Source organism: Macrobrachium nipponense, chromosome 30 (genome assembly GCF_015104395.2).
Source record: "Macrobrachium nipponense isolate FS-2020 chromosome 30, ASM1510439v2, whole genome shotgun sequence".
NCBI lineage: Eukaryota > Metazoa > Arthropoda > Malacostraca > Decapoda > Palaemonidae > Macrobrachium > Macrobrachium nipponense.
The window spans coordinates 50,377,986-50,397,069 of record NC_087218.1 but is presented as its reverse complement, the minus strand read 5'-3'; the positions used below and the strand labels follow the sequence as shown (position 1 = coordinate 50,397,069).

Genomic DNA, 19,084 nt, shown 5'->3' with positions numbered 1-19,084 from the left:
TACAGATCCTTCCTGATAATCTGCGTAATCATATCCCTCGTCCGACAACGACATTGAAAAGATTAATTTCGCCTTCCAAGGAAGAATCTCATTCGAGAGAAAAAATAATCTGGACAATTTCGACTCCACGTAACAGTTTCCGAGAAACAAGGTCACGTTCCAGAAAATCTTCGCCAAGGTCACCACCACCACCGCGCGTCATTCCTTCCCCGGGTCGGTTTGAATTTCGCCTGATCGGAGAGCTAATCGATTTTGCAAAATCAGAGAGACGATGTGTTTCGATCTATCTATTTTTCTGTAAGAGACTGATAATCAATTTATTCTTTTCGTAATAGTCACAAGGCCTCCTGGTGACGGTCGTTGGTTGGGAAGAGAGGACAATAAAAACCATTCGATCCTACCTAGGCGACCAAATTGCACACATACCATGAACAGTATTATTCGATGGAGGTATGGATTCACTCATTCATTCACTGCTCAGCACTTGGCAGCATATCTCTACGTGTTTAGTTTTCAAACTTAAAAAAATGACTGCGATTTTTCCCAGCGACATTCCTTGAATACTTTTCCCCTTATATAACTTTTTCAAACGACTCCACCTATAAATAAGTAAAAAAATACGCACGAATGAAATAAAAATACTGAGGCTACAGGACTGCAATTTGGTATGTTTGATAATTGAGGGTGGATGATCAACATACCAATTTACAGCCCTCTAGCCTCAGTAGTTTTTAAGATTTGATAGCGGACAGCAAAAATGCTGACGTTTTCGCTTAGAGAAAACTAAAAGTATCTAAATCCCAGATCCCAGACCCCTTTTACTTCCGGGTTAATCTTCCTGGCTAAAAAGTACTTCAATCTTTTGTCGTTTTTTTTTCTCCCCCTTTCCAGATTAACCTTCTTGCCCTCCGTAAGAAGAGGGGAATAACAGAAAGATACCGCCCCCTGCTCTGCGTGGAGGTTGGGTCATATAACTCCGATTACTACTACTATGAAAGAACACGAATTTCTCCTTTCGAGTTATGTAAATAACCAATTACTACAAATAAAAGAACGTTTCTCATTTCAACTTAACTAAAATAAAATTAATATAAAAATTTGGGTCACAAAATATTACCACCATCATCGGCCGGTCTCACCTAATTTCTCAAAGTTATTTCAGCCTTTGCGAACTTCGAAACTGGACGAACAAACGAACAAACCTAAGACTTCGTGTGAATGAATGGCCTGTTTAATAACAATATTTAAATCATCAAGGAAACGAAAGCAATTGTCACCAGTATTAACAATTGAAAATTTAAATTTTACGCAGCGTATTACGGTGGTCAGAAGAAAGTCTCTCTCTCTCTCTCTCTCTATCTCTCTCTCTCTCTCTCTAATTGGTGAGCTAAGTCCATCCGTACCTAAATTTCCATCGATAACTAACTATTGAAAATTTGGATTTTACTCGCCGTATTACAGTGGTCAGGAGAAAGTCTCTCTCTCTCTCTCTCTGTAATTGGTCAGCTCAGTCCATCTAGAAGTAGGTCAAATCGATGGACACCGTAACGGTGGTAAGAAACGGAAAGCGACCGGCAGTAGCAGTTTGACCTGACATGGGGCCAGAGATATAAACAAGGAGTGGGGTGGAAGGGTGGGATGGGGGGAGGGGAAGGGTGAATAGGGGGGGAGATGAGGGAATAAGACATAACAGGGAGGGAGGGAGGCGGACGGCTATAAAACCCGTCTTTAGAACGAGGGAGGGGGAAGAATGGCTTAGGAACACATTCACTGAAGGTTTTGAATTCTCTCCCTCCTTCTTCTCTCTCCGCTCTCCAACTCTCTCTCTCTATAATGTTAATCTCTATATCAGATTACGATTTCTCAGTCTTGTTTATATATATATATATATATATAGATATATATATATATATATATATAGATATATGAATATATATATATATATATATATATATATATATACACACACACACACACACACATATATATATATATTATATATATATATATATATATATATATATATATAATATACATACATAATTTTCAGGCATACAAATCCTATTTCCTCTATATGACGCATTCCTTCATTAATCACTTCTATTCCAAAACTGCAATATACGCATTGTGACCTCATTCCAAGCCCTAATTGTACCTACGTATCCGAAAGACTTATAAATACTCCTATTCATGGAATCTAATAAGAAATGCGCCAATCATTCCAGCCCAGAAATAGGTAGGTTGATCGTTCTAAAAAAAAAAACATAATAAATAAATAAATAAAAAATCTGAATCCATTTGCTCATAACGAATTTGGGGGGGAAATGTTTCTGTTTTCGGTTGTCACAACAGTGAGACTCCCAAAATGAACGTTGAGGTTTTACTTAAAGTTGAATTTAATACAACAGAACGACAGGAAATTGTAAGGCCTCTCACAGACGTAAGGAGCTAGGAAATCTCAGTTATATGACTGGGAGTGGCCGATCATCTTTGAATAGTTACTGGAGGGAAGTGAAAAGAGAGGATTATGGGAGTGAGGCATTTAAAGAGAGAATGAAATTTAAGAGAATCCCAGAGAGAGAGAGAGAGAGAGAGAGAGAGAGAGAGAGAGAGAGAGAGAGAGTTACATTCAAGGATGTCCACTGTTAGTCCATCCTAGGAGACGTCGCAGCAACTGAATGAGAGAGAGAGAGAGAGAGAGAGAGAGAGAGAGAGAGAGAGAGAGAGAGAGAGAGAGGGAGGAGTTACAAGGATAAGGATGTCTCCAAGACTTGTTAGTCCATCCTAAGAGACGTTGATAAAAAATTTAAAAAATAAGGAAACGAACAAATTTATGTCGAGAAGAAGAAGAGGAAGTAGAAGAAGAAGAAGAAGAAATAAAATCCCCCCAAAAGAAGGAAAATAACTCCGGGTTAAGAGTGCAGAGGGGCCAAGGGGGAGGGGGTCGGAAGAGAGACCACTGAAGAGATGTCATCCTTCCTGACACGCGAAGGAACAGAACGCGAGACGAACACGCATCATCCTCATACGCGCGCGCGCTCACTTACATACGCATCTGGAGAACCTTGGCTTCAAGGTCTCTCTTTCTTTGTAAATATTTTCACACGTATTTTCTTACTCTTTCTGTCATCTTCACCTTGTGCAAACTCAAACATCCATTTTGTGAACTATATGACACCCCCTTCTCTCTCTCTCTCTCTCTCTCTCTCTCTCTCTCTCTCTCTCATAAGTGTCTCTTTCTCCTTCCTCCTCTCTGGCGCCCACACTCTCTCTCTCTCTCTCTCTCTCTCTCTCTCTCTCTCTCTCTCTCTAAGTGTCTCTTTCTCCTTCCTCTCTCTGGCTGCCCACACCCCCTTTCTCTCTCTCTATTGTCTCTCTCTCACTCTCTCATATCTTTCATCTCTCTCTCTCTCTCTCTCCGCCTCTCTCTGGCAGTCCACACCCCCTTCTCTCTCTCTCTCTCTCTCTCTCTCTCTCTCTCTCTCTCTCTCTCTCTCTCTCTCTCTCACTAAGTGTCTCTTTCTCCCTCCTCTCTCTGGCTGCCCTAAGGATCTCCTGTGATCACAAGTTCCTTTTTTCCGACCCCACCCCCGAAAAAAACCTGACCCAATTCCGGTAGAAGACCAACACATTTAACCTGGGCAAATGAAGGACTCGGCAAATTCGTAGTTGCAGAAAGGGCTGACATCAGCAATTGCCGGGACTTAAATCAACACGAAAGAATAATACATAAACAAAGGAGAGGCCGATCGATATACTTCAATATCAAGCAAATTAGGTCGCCACGCGATGTGAATAAACATACTGGGAGAAGAGAAATAAATTCTGCAGAGAGAGAGAGAGAGAGAGAGAGAGAGAGAGACTACAGTACAGAAACGAGGAATATGAATTTCTCTAAATTTGTTAACAATTTTCTTTCTTTCTTTCTTTCTTTCGGAGAGAGAGAGAGAGAGAGAGAGAGAGAGAGAGAGAGAGAGAGAGAGAGAGAGAGAGAGAGAGTAGGCTACAGGAACATCGGAATGATTATTTCTCTCATTTTTTTTAATATAATGTTCTTTCCTTATGTTTAAAGGACCTATGACACGCTATGCAACTGAATACAACTTTATTATGCATTTGGCAGGAACAAATTTCTCTTCTATTATCGTACTTTCTTGCGCAAAGGTATCTTACTTTGAAAATTCTCGTGATTATCTCCCAGATATTATAATAAACGGCAATCATTGGATTAATGTGCAGCATAAAATTTTTCTTTAGTAAGTAATTACGAAAAATGAGCTGAAAAGTTCTTTGATCAACGTTAAGTGACTAGCATGATGACAAGAATATCAGAATGCTAAAGGTAGGGAAGTATTTTGAAAAACGTGAATGAAATAAAAACAAAAAAAATTAACAATAATAAAACAAGGAAAAAAAGGTAACCTAATAAATTTTCAAATGATTGGTAAACTATTTCATAATTCTCTCTCTCTCTCTCTCTCTCTCTCTCTCTCTCTCACACACACACACACACACACACATACTAAATCACCTTTTATCTTACACCCAGTAATAGATGTTCTCACTTATGATTATCATCGAACAGTGAGATTTAATCTTCTTATATCTTATACAGAGATCATGCAAACCCATTAAAATAAAATTAGAAACAATGAATTATATACAAATATATATATGTATAATATATATATATGATGTATTGTATTCATATATAAGTGTCTTACTGTACACTATATAAATATATAAATAAATATATATATATATATATATATATATATATATATATTATATGAATATACCATATATATATATATATATATATATATATATATATATATATATATATATATTATATGAATATACCTATATATTTATATATAAAAAGATATATATATATATATATATATATATATATATATATATATATATATAATGTTTGATAGATATATATTCATATATAAATCTATATATATATACACACGTGTAAGTGTACTAAACTAATTCATCTAATAAAAATTATTATATTAAAGTTAACTACGGGTAGGCTATGTTAATATACCACTGTCGCATCTAGACTTAATTAATAAGGCTTATGTACATAGATATATAAACCTGGTGCCATTTGAAATAAGTTAAAAAAATAGATAAATAAACAAACGAATAAAAAAATAAATGTTAAGAAAATCAAACGAAATAAAATCCAGGTTAAGAATTTAGTCACATCAAGCAGACTGAAAAACCAATATCTAATTATGTATTAGTGTTGGTTAAGAAATTTTTTTAATGACAAAACGATATTAAGACATAAAAACCAGCAAAAACAATACAAAACGGGGTTACTGATTCAAAACTTTAAAAAAATGTAAAAAAAAAAAAATTAAACAGAATGTTAAGGTTGTGAGAACCAAAATATTCAACAGAATGTTAAAAGTGTGAGCTTCGAGTTTCCAACATCGGGTTATTGTGGTGCTTCAAAAGGGGATATGATTAAATCTGTCCCTCTCATTCGTTACCTTAGGCTTTTCAAATTTCGTCTTCATCTTGGAAGCGTCGAAAGACCGGACTCTGGGGCCCACGTGCTTCTCCAAGATATCCTCGCGGTTAAACAAGGCAGATTTCTAGTTTGCGTTTCGGAAACCATGAGTTCGGTGGAGGTTTTTAAAAAAAAGAAAAAAAAAGAAGAGAAAGAGAAAAGGATTCACAATAGGGCCTTCAATGCTTGAGATTAAAAGGTTTTGGTGAATAAATAATTACTAGAAGAATGTGATGGGAAGGTGCTTCAGATGAATTAGAGAGAAACGTGGGTTTCGAAACGATGGGTTTGGAGAAGGTATAAAAAAAGAAGATGAAAGACAGTAGTTTTGAGAATACGTCTTGTGAGTACTCGAGGTAACAAAGTTTCTTGACGCATAATTAGAAAAAGAATGGGATGCAAATGTGATGGGTGTGCTATGGATTTAATGTGAGGGTATTTGGATTTGAGGAGGTTTATAAAATAAAAGGAGAGAGTCGTTTTGAGAAAATGTCTTGTGAAAACTCGAAGTAAAAGGTTTGATGAAAAAATCATTATATACTAGAAGAATGGGATGCAAATTGTGATGAGGGATTGCTGCAAATTCATAAGATGAGTATGTCACAGATTCATTTCACAAGAGTATTGGCTGAGAAGGTTTAAAATTACAAAAACAGGAGAAAAAGAGTGGTAATTTCGAGGACTAGTCTTGTGTCTACCTTGGGCGAAAAGGTTATTTTAAAAAATAATCATGAGTATTGAGTTTACAAAAAAGTTGGACTTGTGAATAATACTCGATGTAAAAAGGTTTGGTGAGGAGTAATTACACGAAGTGGGGGTTGGGGGAGGGGGGAAGGGGGTTGGGAGTTAAATGTGACGAACTCTTGCAAAATATTGTGATGAGATATGTGCTACAGATTATGTGACAGGAATCTGGGTTTCGAAAAAGATAAGGGTTGAGGTTTGTTTGTTTGTTTGTTTGTTTGTATGGTGTTTTCACGTTGCATGGAACCATTATGAGGGCTGAAGAAGTTTAGCTGAGAGCAATTAGGGGAAATACACTTCAACGGGGAATTACATGATATACAAAGCCTCGTTATAGGAATTTCCAAGGGTCAATGAAGGGAGATTGGGTTGTCATTTACAGAGGTGCATCATATGTCGACTAAATTAATTACCATCCCCCCAAATAAAGTCAATGGGATATAAATATGAAGTAAATTAATTAAAGGTGACAGGTGTCAGTTTAAGGTTGAAATGCACTGAAGGAAAACAATCTTGAAATATCCACACAATGCAATAATGAATAATAGTGATGAAACCACAATGCACGAAACGTGATGAACAGGGTAATATAATGATGATATATGTATATATATATATATATATATATATATAATATTATATATATATTGATAAGTGTGATCATTACTCTTTTTAATTTTGAAAATGACTGTTCATCACGTAATAATGATGAGAAGCTAAAGTAGTTGAGCTAATATATTTCATATATAAACGTGTGATTTAAAAATGATCGATTAACCTTAGGTGTATATAACATGCAAAAAACAAAGTATACTTAAAGTAACTTAAAATACAGTTATAATCTTAAGCTTATCATTCTCCTAATATCTATTAAAGTTCTGTGGAGTTCAGTTTACTTAATGGTATCTTATTAATTAATTAATTAATTAATTAATTAATTCATATATATATAATAACATATATATATATATATATATATATATATTAATATATATGTAATTACTTATACCTTCCTCAAACCCAAAAACGTATTATCAACTTGACATCTCAACTCAAAATCTGTCAGATGAAAAATATCTTTATACCCTTGGCATAAGTTCTTTACATTCTACTACAAACCTCCAGCTGAAACAGTAGATAAGAAATAAAAAGAATGGAAAATTAGTATCAGAAGGCTAAAGAAATATAAACCCAAGAGACTTGCTTAAATAATAATAATAACCAAGAATTGAATTATAACTTTCTTAACCTATTGAGATAAAACAATAAACAAAATAATGAACAGAATAAGCTGTTTTACACTTTTAAATATCTGTAAATAAATTCAGCAATGTGGATTATTTCACAAAACTGTGGGAAAAAAATAATAAAGGTAAACAAGTTATGGTGCCTTATATAAAAAAAAGTATTAATATGTACACATATTTATAAACATAATTATATCAAAAACATACCTGTAAAGAGAAAAGATAATGCCACAAACAATAATACTGAGAATTGAAGCAACAACACACAATATCATTGTAAAATGTCAAATATCTGCCTACGATTCAAACGCTTAGCATATGAGTAAAGAAAATAACAACTGCCACTTGTAGATTCTGAAAATATATGATACATATAACAAAAGCATCTATTACTTCTTAATACCTTTTGGGGAAGGGTAATTACCCCCAAAACCTGTGGGTCCAACTCCACTCTAATACAACAAGGAGGTTAGATTTAAATTTAACCTCCTTGAACAGAAGGCCAATAAAAAAAATTATAAGCAGTGCTAAGTCTTGCGACATCTGGCAACATCTCACCCAGGGGGCGTGGCCAACATCCTAGCTTAGATAAAAAACAACGTGACTTCACTGACCAAGCTTGCCTATGGACAGTGAAGAAGCCACAGTGAATGTCATCACATCAGAGGATGTTGATGCTCAGGAAATGCATTTAGGTTAGGGCTTCTAGCTAATGTGCGGAGAGAACTTTCCTTCTCTTAGTTATGGGTTTTACGAAGGAAAGCTGATGCAAATACAGTGCCTCTCTAGAGTGTACTACCCAAGGGGTGTCACAAAAGCTCTTGGGTTGGCAATGTACTGATACTACCACGAAATTTTGCGAAAAAAAGAATCATTGCTCTTACCGGTAAGCAAAGTACTGCTATACACGAATCATTGCGAAGAAAAAAAGAATCATTGCTCTTACCGGTAAGAGAAACAAAATCCGAGAGTTACTAACTTTGTGATCTCGAACTCTGAATAACTTTGCTAAAGGATGAAAGTATATATATATATATATATATATATATATATATATATATATATATATATATATACACACACACACACACACATATATATATATACATATATATATAGTACACACATATATATATATATATATATATATATATATATATATATATATATCTATATATATATATATATATATATATATATATATATATATATATATAATGTAATGAGAGCGTGTGTGCACTTGAGATTGAAAATTAAACAATGTTTCCACTTGAAGCGACTCGAGTTTGTTCGTCACGAGAGTCAAATTCATACTTAATTGAAGTATCGTCGAAATGCTCCTTCGAATCTACTCGCAATAAACCGATTATCCGCTAAGGATCGTAAAACGAAACATACCAAATATAAATAGACAAGCCTCCCATCCCCACCGGCCCTTAACGAAGGCATAAATCTAATTGCTCGATTGCTTGTACAGTCAACACGATAGCGCAGTAACGGGAGGCGCAGTGGACTAAACCTTATGTCTTGAGCTTGTTAGGCTCAGAATACGAGCTCAAAAATAATCACATTCGCGACATCGTTGCAAACATTGTACAACTTCCCTCGCATGATCTGCTATCAACGGCCATTCAATCAAAATGTCGAGAAAACATCACGGTTTGGCGCCGTATGTGAAACTGTAACCTGCCCCCCCCCACCCCCACCGACAAAAATTAATTGACATTTGTCGTAAGGATTGTTCGGCACTACTGTCTGCAGGCGAAGCCATTCATGCTCGTAAAACTCACGCGTGCTTTTGCTAGCATGGCATTATTGCAAAGCATGTGTTTTTTGTGCCCTCACAATGAGAAATGTCTTGTGCTTTCAAAATATAAATATAATATTTTGACCCTTATCTACTTGTAAAAATCGTGCTCTTGTTAAGATGTGAACGTTAGTTCTCTGGAATTGGATATAAATCTACATAATGTGACAGCTAAACTAAGCCTGTTAAGACTTGACATAAGGTAGCTAAGATAGCCTCTTAGTGACTTGTACGTAAGACAGCTAAGTAGCTCTCAGTGACTTGCGTAAGGTGCACAAGATAAGCCTGTTAAGTGACTTATACGTAAGATGACAGCTAAGATAAGACTCTCGAGTGACTTGCCAAGTATCGACGAAGCTACTCACCATGTCAGCTACAGATACCCCTGTCGTGGTCTTTCGCCGATAAGGCATCGTGGCGTCAGGGTACGTGGGTCCTACGAAGGATGCACACTACGAACAACAATACTTTGGTCAACGACACGTACCTCGTTGATGCCAGCAATAGCCATTGGCAACATCGCAAATATATAATTAGCACAGGGTGTATGGGGGGTAATGTCATTAGCAATATCATTATACAAGGGTCTGTAAATGCCAGGTTAATACGGGGTTATTTAGCGGGGTAGTAGTTTATTCTTGAAAAATGAAAGGCACATATATTATTTCAGAAAACATAACTTAACAATTAAAAAAACCAATCATTTATATATATATATATATATATATATATATATATATATATATATATATATATATATATATATATATATATTATATATATGCATTTACATGTAGCTACATACTGTATATATATATATATATATATATATATATATATATATATATATACATGATATATACATGTATATGTATATATCTTTATCTTACACAGATCCACTACTAATTCACTTCAACATAAAATGTGCATATAATGATGTGCAGTGCAGCATTATAATGGCAAAATCACGCGAGATAAACTCATAAAAGCCAGTGCTGTTTTTTTAATTGCAATCTAAACATCGATTAAAAATTAAAAAGTAAACAGATGTATCATAACTTTGAAGGAAGAAGTAGATTTTTACATAGTTATACAGGCATTCTCCTCTCTCTCTCTCTCTCTATCTCTCTCTCTCTCTCCTTCTCTCTCTCTCTGAAAAACTTTAACCGATTCAACCCGCAAATATATATATATATATAAATAAATATATATATATATATATATATATATATATATAAATAAATATATATATATATATATATATATATATATATATAAATATATATATATTATATATATATATATATTCAACCATACCACAAAGAGTTAAAAGTTGGAATGGAACTGCTCTAACGTTTAAGACACCTGGGTTGTCATAGATGAAAGATAAGACGGTAGAAATAAATAAGCAGTAAAACGAAGCCAGAAATTTAAATAAAAAAAAAAGAGAATTGTGCTTTTCATAAAAAACCCAAACGGTTTCAGTGCAAGAAAAACGAAGTGATTCTATGGAAGCCCATAACTGTTTTTGTTGTATTCTCTTCTCCCTCCCTCTCTCAATACACGCGCACGCACCAACATACACACACACACACACACACACATACATATATATATAGGATATATATATATATATATATATATATATATATATATATACCTATATAGATATAATATACTGTATATATATTCCTTTACATATAATAAAATCATCTATATATACATATATATATACACAATTATATAATTGTAAATATTTTACAATATATATATATATATATATATATATATATATATATATAATTATATATATATATCATATATACATTCCAGACTTGTGCATTTCAAAAAAAACACAAATGATTGCCAGTGCAATAAAAAACCTTTAATTCCACAAAAGCTCCCATATATATATATATATATATCATATATATATATATATATATATATATATTACATAAACACACACACATCCAAGTTGAGCAGGACTCACCAGGCGAGCCACGTTAGCTTTCGTGATGTAAGGCTGAAGACCCAGGGGGCCGTTGGGCCCCCCCACCCCATTCATCTCCCCCATGCGGGTGACGTCGCAATAGCTTCGACGCTGATTGGTCCAAGAGGCAGCGTGTGAGTGCGAGTGTGTAATATATGCGTAAGATTAATCAATCAGATTTAGAAACTACTATGAGACAATAGTTTTTAACTTGGTTCATTCATATTTATCAGCTGTGGTATATTACACTGAAATAACTGATATAATACAACTGGTTTGATTGTGATTTGTTCATTAATATTCATTTGGTGTGACATAAGAGATCTCGATGATTAATTCATTGTTATTAAGGAAGTATTCACGTCAGTAACGATAAAAGTAATGATAAAATTAGTAATTCTTATCATTATTATTATTATTATTATTATTATTATTATTATTATTAATATATTATATTTATTTATTTATTATTATTATTATCAACTTAATACATCATCACAAACTTAGGAAATCAATTTTGTTGCTTTGATGTATTATTGCAAACATATAAAATCAATTTTATTTATTGAATATATTACTACAAACATGAAATAAATTGTTACTTGAATATACTACTACAAACATACGACTGAGTCATTGATAACCAGGATTAAAAATCAGAGTGAGCTAAAAAATGAAGTAAAAACAAAGATAATGAGAAATTACTATTAAATTTACAGAAATCACTGAAAATAAATACAAGTCTTCACGTCTTCGCTATTTCACCGTACGCCACAGAGGTAACAGTGAAAGATAAAAGACAATTAATGAACAAAAATGAACAATAAAGGAACAATAGTGAAGAGGAGAATGAGCAACTGGAGAAGAGAATGGACACTGAACAATAGGCTAATGTAACGCTATCGACCTGTTTATACGCCACAACAAAGCCAAGAAAGCTTAAGATTAACCCTACGCCGAGTTCGTTTCAATAGGGCTCTAGTATTACCTTCGGTTAACTGCTTTCTAATGAACACCATATCCGTTTGGAAGGTCGAATTTCACGCTTCAAAATGGTCCCTGTGGGTTTGTTCCATAAGAACACGGTTCATCCTCTAAATAATAATAATAATAATATTCTATTGAAGGAGATTGCTGCTTCAGCTACATTCTTCTTATTACGGCTTTTTCAGTACTATTTAGGTTGGCGAGTAACGCGCCTATTCGATACATATAAACGAATTTTACAAAGTTCATATGTATGAACTTTGTGAAATTCGTTCATCTTGACTTTTCATATGTATCGAATAGGCGCGTTACTCGCCAACCTAAATAGTACTGAAAGAGCCGTAATAAGAAGAATAGAAAAGAACTTCTATAAAAATAAATGCAGCAATCTCCTTAAATAGAACATATTTGAAAGTGGGTCTTCTACCTAATAATAATAATAATAATAATAATAATAATAATAAATGTCGTCTTCCTGTTCGACTTAATTATGTACCTGTAGAGATAAATGCATTTTATGGCGCAGGAAGATTTTCCCTTAATACTCAAGGTGACTAATTGGTATGATACTGGTATTAAACAGCTGATGAGGGAAATAGCGTGATTTTACATTTCCTTGTATTAATTTGACGCAGACAACTAAATAATTGCCATTATGTGTCTAAATTACTTAACAATTACTTTAAAAATAACCGTATTAAAAAACTTATCATCACTAGAGTGAATTCGCAATATATATCTATTAATTACTTGATAAAAACCTTATCATCACTAGGGTGAATTCCCAATATATATCTATTTATTACTTGATAAAAACCTTATCATCACTAGGGTGAATTCCCAATATATATCTATTTATTACTTGATAAAAACCTTATCAACACTAGGGTCAATTCCCAATATATTTCTGTCTGAACTATCTTCGTATTTTCCCGTAACTCTCCATTACCGAAGTGGATTCGGGCACAAAGAATCCATTAGGCGAATTGGCGCACATTGGTCATAACTCTCTAGTACTACTATATATTTCTGTGAAATCGCCTTCGCAAACAGAACTTAAACTCAACGGTCTTATACTTCTGAACCAAGTGCTAACATACTAATGAAAGCATACCAGTATAAAATGCAGTTTTGTATAATAATAACAATAAGATAATCATAATGATTATGCGTAAGCCGAAGATGACGATACGTCATTACTGTTTGCGGAGGCCCAGCTAATAATAAACCCCGCTAATTCCCTTTAACCGGGAAGATTAGGAATGTGGGAACGCACTACGTAGATCAGATTCTCGGTGCCGAAACACACCAGCGTTGTCCACTTCAGCCACCATCACTAATTACGTCGACTAATGAACGCTTCCGCGATCGCTTTTCTCTTCCTTTCACTAATTGACGCGACAATGAATCCTTCCTCGGTCCTTTTTACCTTCCAATTTTGTTTTTCCTCGGGGCAACGAGGGTAAGGGAGGGGCGGGTTGAGGGGGAGGTTGGAGGAGGGGGGGTTCCTCCTCGGCTGGTCTAGCTGGCTGTGAGGGGAGAGAGAGTTTGGGGAGAAGATGGGACGGAATGAGAGGAAGGTAGCAGGTTTTAATGCAAGGAAACACTGCGAAGGAATGCTCTGATGAGGAGGAGGAGGGGGAGGAGGGAAACAGGGAACGGAGGAGAGGAAGAGGGGGGGAGGGGGAGAGGAGAAGGAAGGGGACGAGGAGAAGGAAGAAAGACCTTGGAGAAGAACCCATCACCTCCAGACTAGAGCAGCCTTACCAAATGTTTGACGGAGATCCCGGTGTACACATTCGCCCGAGCTCCTGTCGTAGTCGCAGTAGTGGCTGACGTAGGCGACACGCTGCCGTTGGAGGAGGAGCCGTTGTGATGGGCATTGTTGTTGTTGGGGGCGGGGGCCTTGGCGCGGCGCCCCCCAAGGTCCACCATGTCGTCCTCGTCGTCGTCCGCGCCCCCCCGCTGCCCGCGTTGTCAACCGACACCCACCCGGGCACCCGGACACCCACGACGCCCGCGGTAGGGCAGAGACCACGACCCAGGAGCGGGAGAGCGAGGAAGGCCACCGGCGGGCACCAAGGACCAGGCGGTCGCCAAGAGCAGGGCCAAGAGGATCAGCAGGAGGGGCAGCAGAACCAGCGGCGGCACCGTCGTAGCGGCCAGTCCGTGGCACCACCAGCCCCGCCGAAGAGGGCAGTAGGAAGGGGGGTAGAGGGAGGAGGAGGATGAGTCCCACCCGCAGCCGCCGCAACAGGAGAAGACGTAGTCGTCGGGCGGAGGAGAGGAGCAGCAGTGGCAGCAGGAAGAGGCAGAATAAGAAGAAGAAGAAGTCCGCAGCGGCAGACAACCGTCGCCGACGGAAGGCGACGAGCAGTTGACGACAACGGCGAACAGGAGGCAGGAGGAGGCAGGAGGAGGAGGAGGAGGAGGAGGAGGAGGAGGAGGAGGAGTGCCAACAAGAGGCGGGGGTCGAGGGGCAAACGCAGCAGAACCAGCCAATGGAAGATGATGATGATTCACAGCCACAAGATGAGTAGGAAGAGGTTGAGTTATTGGAAGAGGAGGAGGAAGAGAAGGAGGGGGAGGAGGAGGAGAAGGAGGTAGTAGTAGTAACAGCAGCAGCAAGGCCACCACCACCACCGCACCCGGGCAGTGTCAAGGCAGGGCCACAGTGGCGTGACGGCAGACGAACGGCAGGTTGTTCGCCCAACGCGGTCACCACCACCAACAGACAGACACGCGCAGTGCACACGCCATCACCCATCGCGCACACAACCACACGGGCAAACGCACAAACAAAGTAAATGTACCCCAAACACGCACAAACACACAAGCAAACATACAAACACGCCACCAACACCAGACACAGGGCGGAGTGTAGAGCGGCAGTAGTCGATTGGAGTTCAATCATGGCGAACAGCGTTCCAGGTTATAAGAGCGTTCCAGGTTCATCCAAAATATCCAGAGGTAAATGCAGTCAGGAACATCAGACACCATCAGGAGATCACAGACGATAATTAGCACCAATAATAAATAAATGAAAGCAAAAAAAAAAAAAACACCAATACGACCACCTCGATCAAAACGAAGGTTGGTGATCAAAGAGGCATCAATCACCAACAGCGTTTCCAAAGCATCATTTGTTTTTTTGTTTTTTTTGTTTTTTTTTTATAAAGTTTACGCCAATGTTTTTATTTGTTCCCGTCCATAAGTGATCGAGATGATTCCAGCGGCGTAAAGAGAAGAGAAGATGTAAAAATGTTTAAAAATCACGCAGTTTCGGAGGTCGAGGTCGAGGTCGAGTCGAAGTCGAGTTGAAGGAATGTCGAGGCGTCGAACCATCAAGAAGTTGCAGGAGCAACGCCACAGTCGAAGCCCGAAGAACCAGAGGCGAATGTTGCGAAGGCGACGTCGTCGGGGGCGGGTGGCGTTGGAGTTGGAGTTGGAGTTGGAGGAAGGAGGAGGAGGGGGAGGAGGAGAAGGAGAAGAAGAAGGAGGGTAAAAGAGAAAAAGGTCTGCATGTTAGTTGAGATCATTTAATGGGCTACATTATTATACTTTTTTCTTTTATATCACGGGGAAGGGGAAAGAGAGACAGAGTCTTCGAGAGACACGAAGCCACAGAGAGAGAGAGAGAGAGAGAGAGAGAGAGAGAGAGAGAGAGAGAGAGAGAGAGAGAGAGAGAGAGAGAGACATAACTGGTGCAGTATGAATGGGGATTTGGACTAGGTATGGCTCCCTTTCATATAACTCAGTAATATATGACTCAAAATATTTTTCTTCAATATATCATATAACTTCATAAAACTGGGCTTTTCCTATTGGTGAATCTCTACGGCTATGTACAAAAAGCTCTATCTATCTATAATATATTATATATAATATTATATAGATATTTTATATATATAGATATATATAATATTATAATATATTATAATAAATATATATATATATATGATATATATATATATATATATAATATAATATATATATATATAGATATAGATATATATATATATATATAATACATTTCTATTAGAGTATGTGTTTACCACGGGCTGGAGTGAACCACATCAAGCAAATGGTGTATATCCTAAATTACGCATAAGCATCTAGCACATACAAATAAAAGTGACTTCTTCACATTATGCAGAATTAGCTTCGTTCATACGTGACGGATGGGTAAAGGAAAATCAATTGGAATTATATTAAAGAAATAAAAAAAAAAACACTTGAATAACGTAAAGTCACGTGACTTGGGAAACAGGAGAACCATGGCATTCACTTCCACGTCTTCCAGTGAAAATTCCTCGCAAGAGAGAGAGAGAGAGAGAGAGAGAGAGAGAGAGAGAGAGAGAGAGAGAGAGAGAGAGAGAGAGAGAGTGGGCGCTACCTAGAAGTTACATACCTGTTATAGATAATTACCTACACGTTCTAAAGACCGCCCGGTTTGTGGCATTTCTTCTTCTTCAGGGGGATACGCGAGAGACTATTCAATAAATTCCAGCAGTTAATAATTACAGGATCAAAAGGGGGGTTCCTTCCGTGAACTGACCCACTAATTGGGAGGCAAACGGGGAGGTACTCTCGGGAAACTGAGGAAAGACCCCAACCGAAGTCGAGGAGACCCGAGAGTCTTCGAGGAATCAGAGTGATTGATTAAAATTAAGCTCCGGTCGAGAGAGAAAACCACCGGAAGGTATACACGGGGGATTGGGAGACTGTCTTCTATTAAAAAAACAAAAAAACGAACAAAAAAAGGTTATGATACGTCGGTAATATCATCTTATAAAAGACTCGTGAGGTTTTAATATTTCCTATTCGCGTAGTTTCCGTAAACGGAGAAAGTTGATTTCGTTTTTTTATTTATAATTTCTTTCGCCGGGCCAAACCGAAGAAATACCAAGAAAACTTTGAATTGGTTCTTTGGAATCAAGTTATTTTTGGGAAAGTTTGATCCCCTAATAATCTGTACGACTGTGACAGTTCACGATCAGTAGGGGAAAATTTCTTCTTTAAAAAATACATAGCAGGGAAGTATTGTCATTAAAAATTAGGATTATTTCAGTCAAGCAGTTGTGGGAAAATAATGAATGAAGTGAATGTCAACTAATCACTTTACAAATGGATGATTTTATGCATACGGCCAAAATTAACTCTAAACAACCAGGCAGTTATATGGGCCAAGTAAAGTGCGAATAAACAACGCTGACATCAATGTAATATAAAATATTAAAAGAGTAGCTTCCCTAAAAGTGGGTGAGCCAGTAATAGTGTCACAGTTTCTTTAAAAGACTGAGAGGATTGTACGAAGAATTAGGAGGGAAGAACAAATTCTGCGAATTTGTAAAAACTCAAGTATTAAAAGAACTATGATCCAGAAAAATCTCAAGAGGATTTCCTCAAGATGAAGGAAGGAAACACTAACAACACGGGTCGTTTTTTTCAGCTTCATATGACGGTTTTGCTCAATTATGAACGTCTTACTAGGCGAAGCGTACCTCAGTGCATCAGACAATTATTGCAAGGGTGCATTTCATACTGTTCTACGTGCATCAAAAATGTGGAAGTGTAAACGTGCCTCATACGATAAGAATTACACAGGGAATATGCGTCTCATAAAATTCAGGGAATTACATGATAGCTTGCAGTGTCAAATATATAAAAAGGGTGCAGGTAATTTTACATTTCAAATGCTTTTTCACGCTTTTCACAATGCAGCAAGTTGAAGATATATATGTATATATATACTGTATACATATATAAACTACTGTTTTAAAGGAATGTAATTGAAACTAGAGCATAAATTACAAAGCCCTTAGTTCTATTCCTTAAAGCCCGTGGACAGGTCATACCAGGACCCACTGTATTATATCATCCTTCTCCTAGTACTGCATACTGACCTGGAGGGCGCCTGGCGGAGGCAATTGGTCACTCAAGTTATCAGTAGATGAGTAATGAGTCTTTCCACCTGAGTGACCATTCACATAAACATAAGAGAGATTCGAGAGGTCCTGAGTGGAGGATGACAAACGGTGCCCCTCCTCGAAAGTACTACTAGTATCGTCTTTCCTGAAGGGCAAGAGCCTCGGTTTGGGCCTCCCACTCTCTTCACTGAACCTTCCAATATATTCTTTAAAACTGCAAGCACTTTCACAAGAGTCCTTGCTTGGAACGTCAGTTGTCCTTCTTCTTGAGGGCGAGTGCGACGAGGTCACTTTTGACGGGGAGCCCTTGAAGCCATTGCAAAGGGGCTGTCGACTTCCCCCTTTCGCTGGACCCTTTGGGCTGGATGACCTCGGAGGTGGGCTTGGGCTCACTGTCCTCCCAACAGTGCCCCGAGACACTTGGGAAGAAGAAAGGGTTTGGGACTTTGTATGTCCGCTATTCACCTGGCTGACTTTGGCTGGTGGAAGATCCGGCAGCTTTCGTGACCTGTATCCTGACGAGGGCGAGGGAGGCGGGTAGGATTTCTTTATGCCCGAGTGCCGGGGGGATGTGACAACGCCATTAGTCTTTGATGAAGGATGCTGATGAGGACGGGGGATCTTCGACGATGGCTGTACATCACGCAATGGAAGCATAGAAGGAAATATATACACAGGAGAAATAGTATGGATATTGAGTAGTGGGATGGAGATGACTTTTAGTTATGAAGGAAGGAATAGTTTTTGTATAAGTGTAACAAGACATGATATAATTCTTTAAACATTTTCTATATATATATATATATATATATATATATATATATATATATATATATATATATA

General features: G+C 37.3%; 1 protein-coding gene across 1 annotated transcript in view; it reads right to left on the bottom strand.

Annotated features, from left to right (window-relative positions):
• Nucleotides 1–19,084, bottom strand: part of LOC135202144 (uncharacterized) — a 187,951-nt gene that overhangs the window by 79,286 nt on the left and 89,581 nt on the right. Inside the window, 5 exon segments of the mRNA XM_064231395.1 lie at nt 5,514–5,618; nt 9,697–9,783; nt 11,325–11,435; nt 14,079–14,276; nt 18,218–18,874. Coding sequence (XP_064087465.1) covers nt 5,514–5,618; nt 9,697–9,783; nt 11,325–11,435; nt 14,079–14,276; nt 18,218–18,874 — 1,158 coding nt within the window.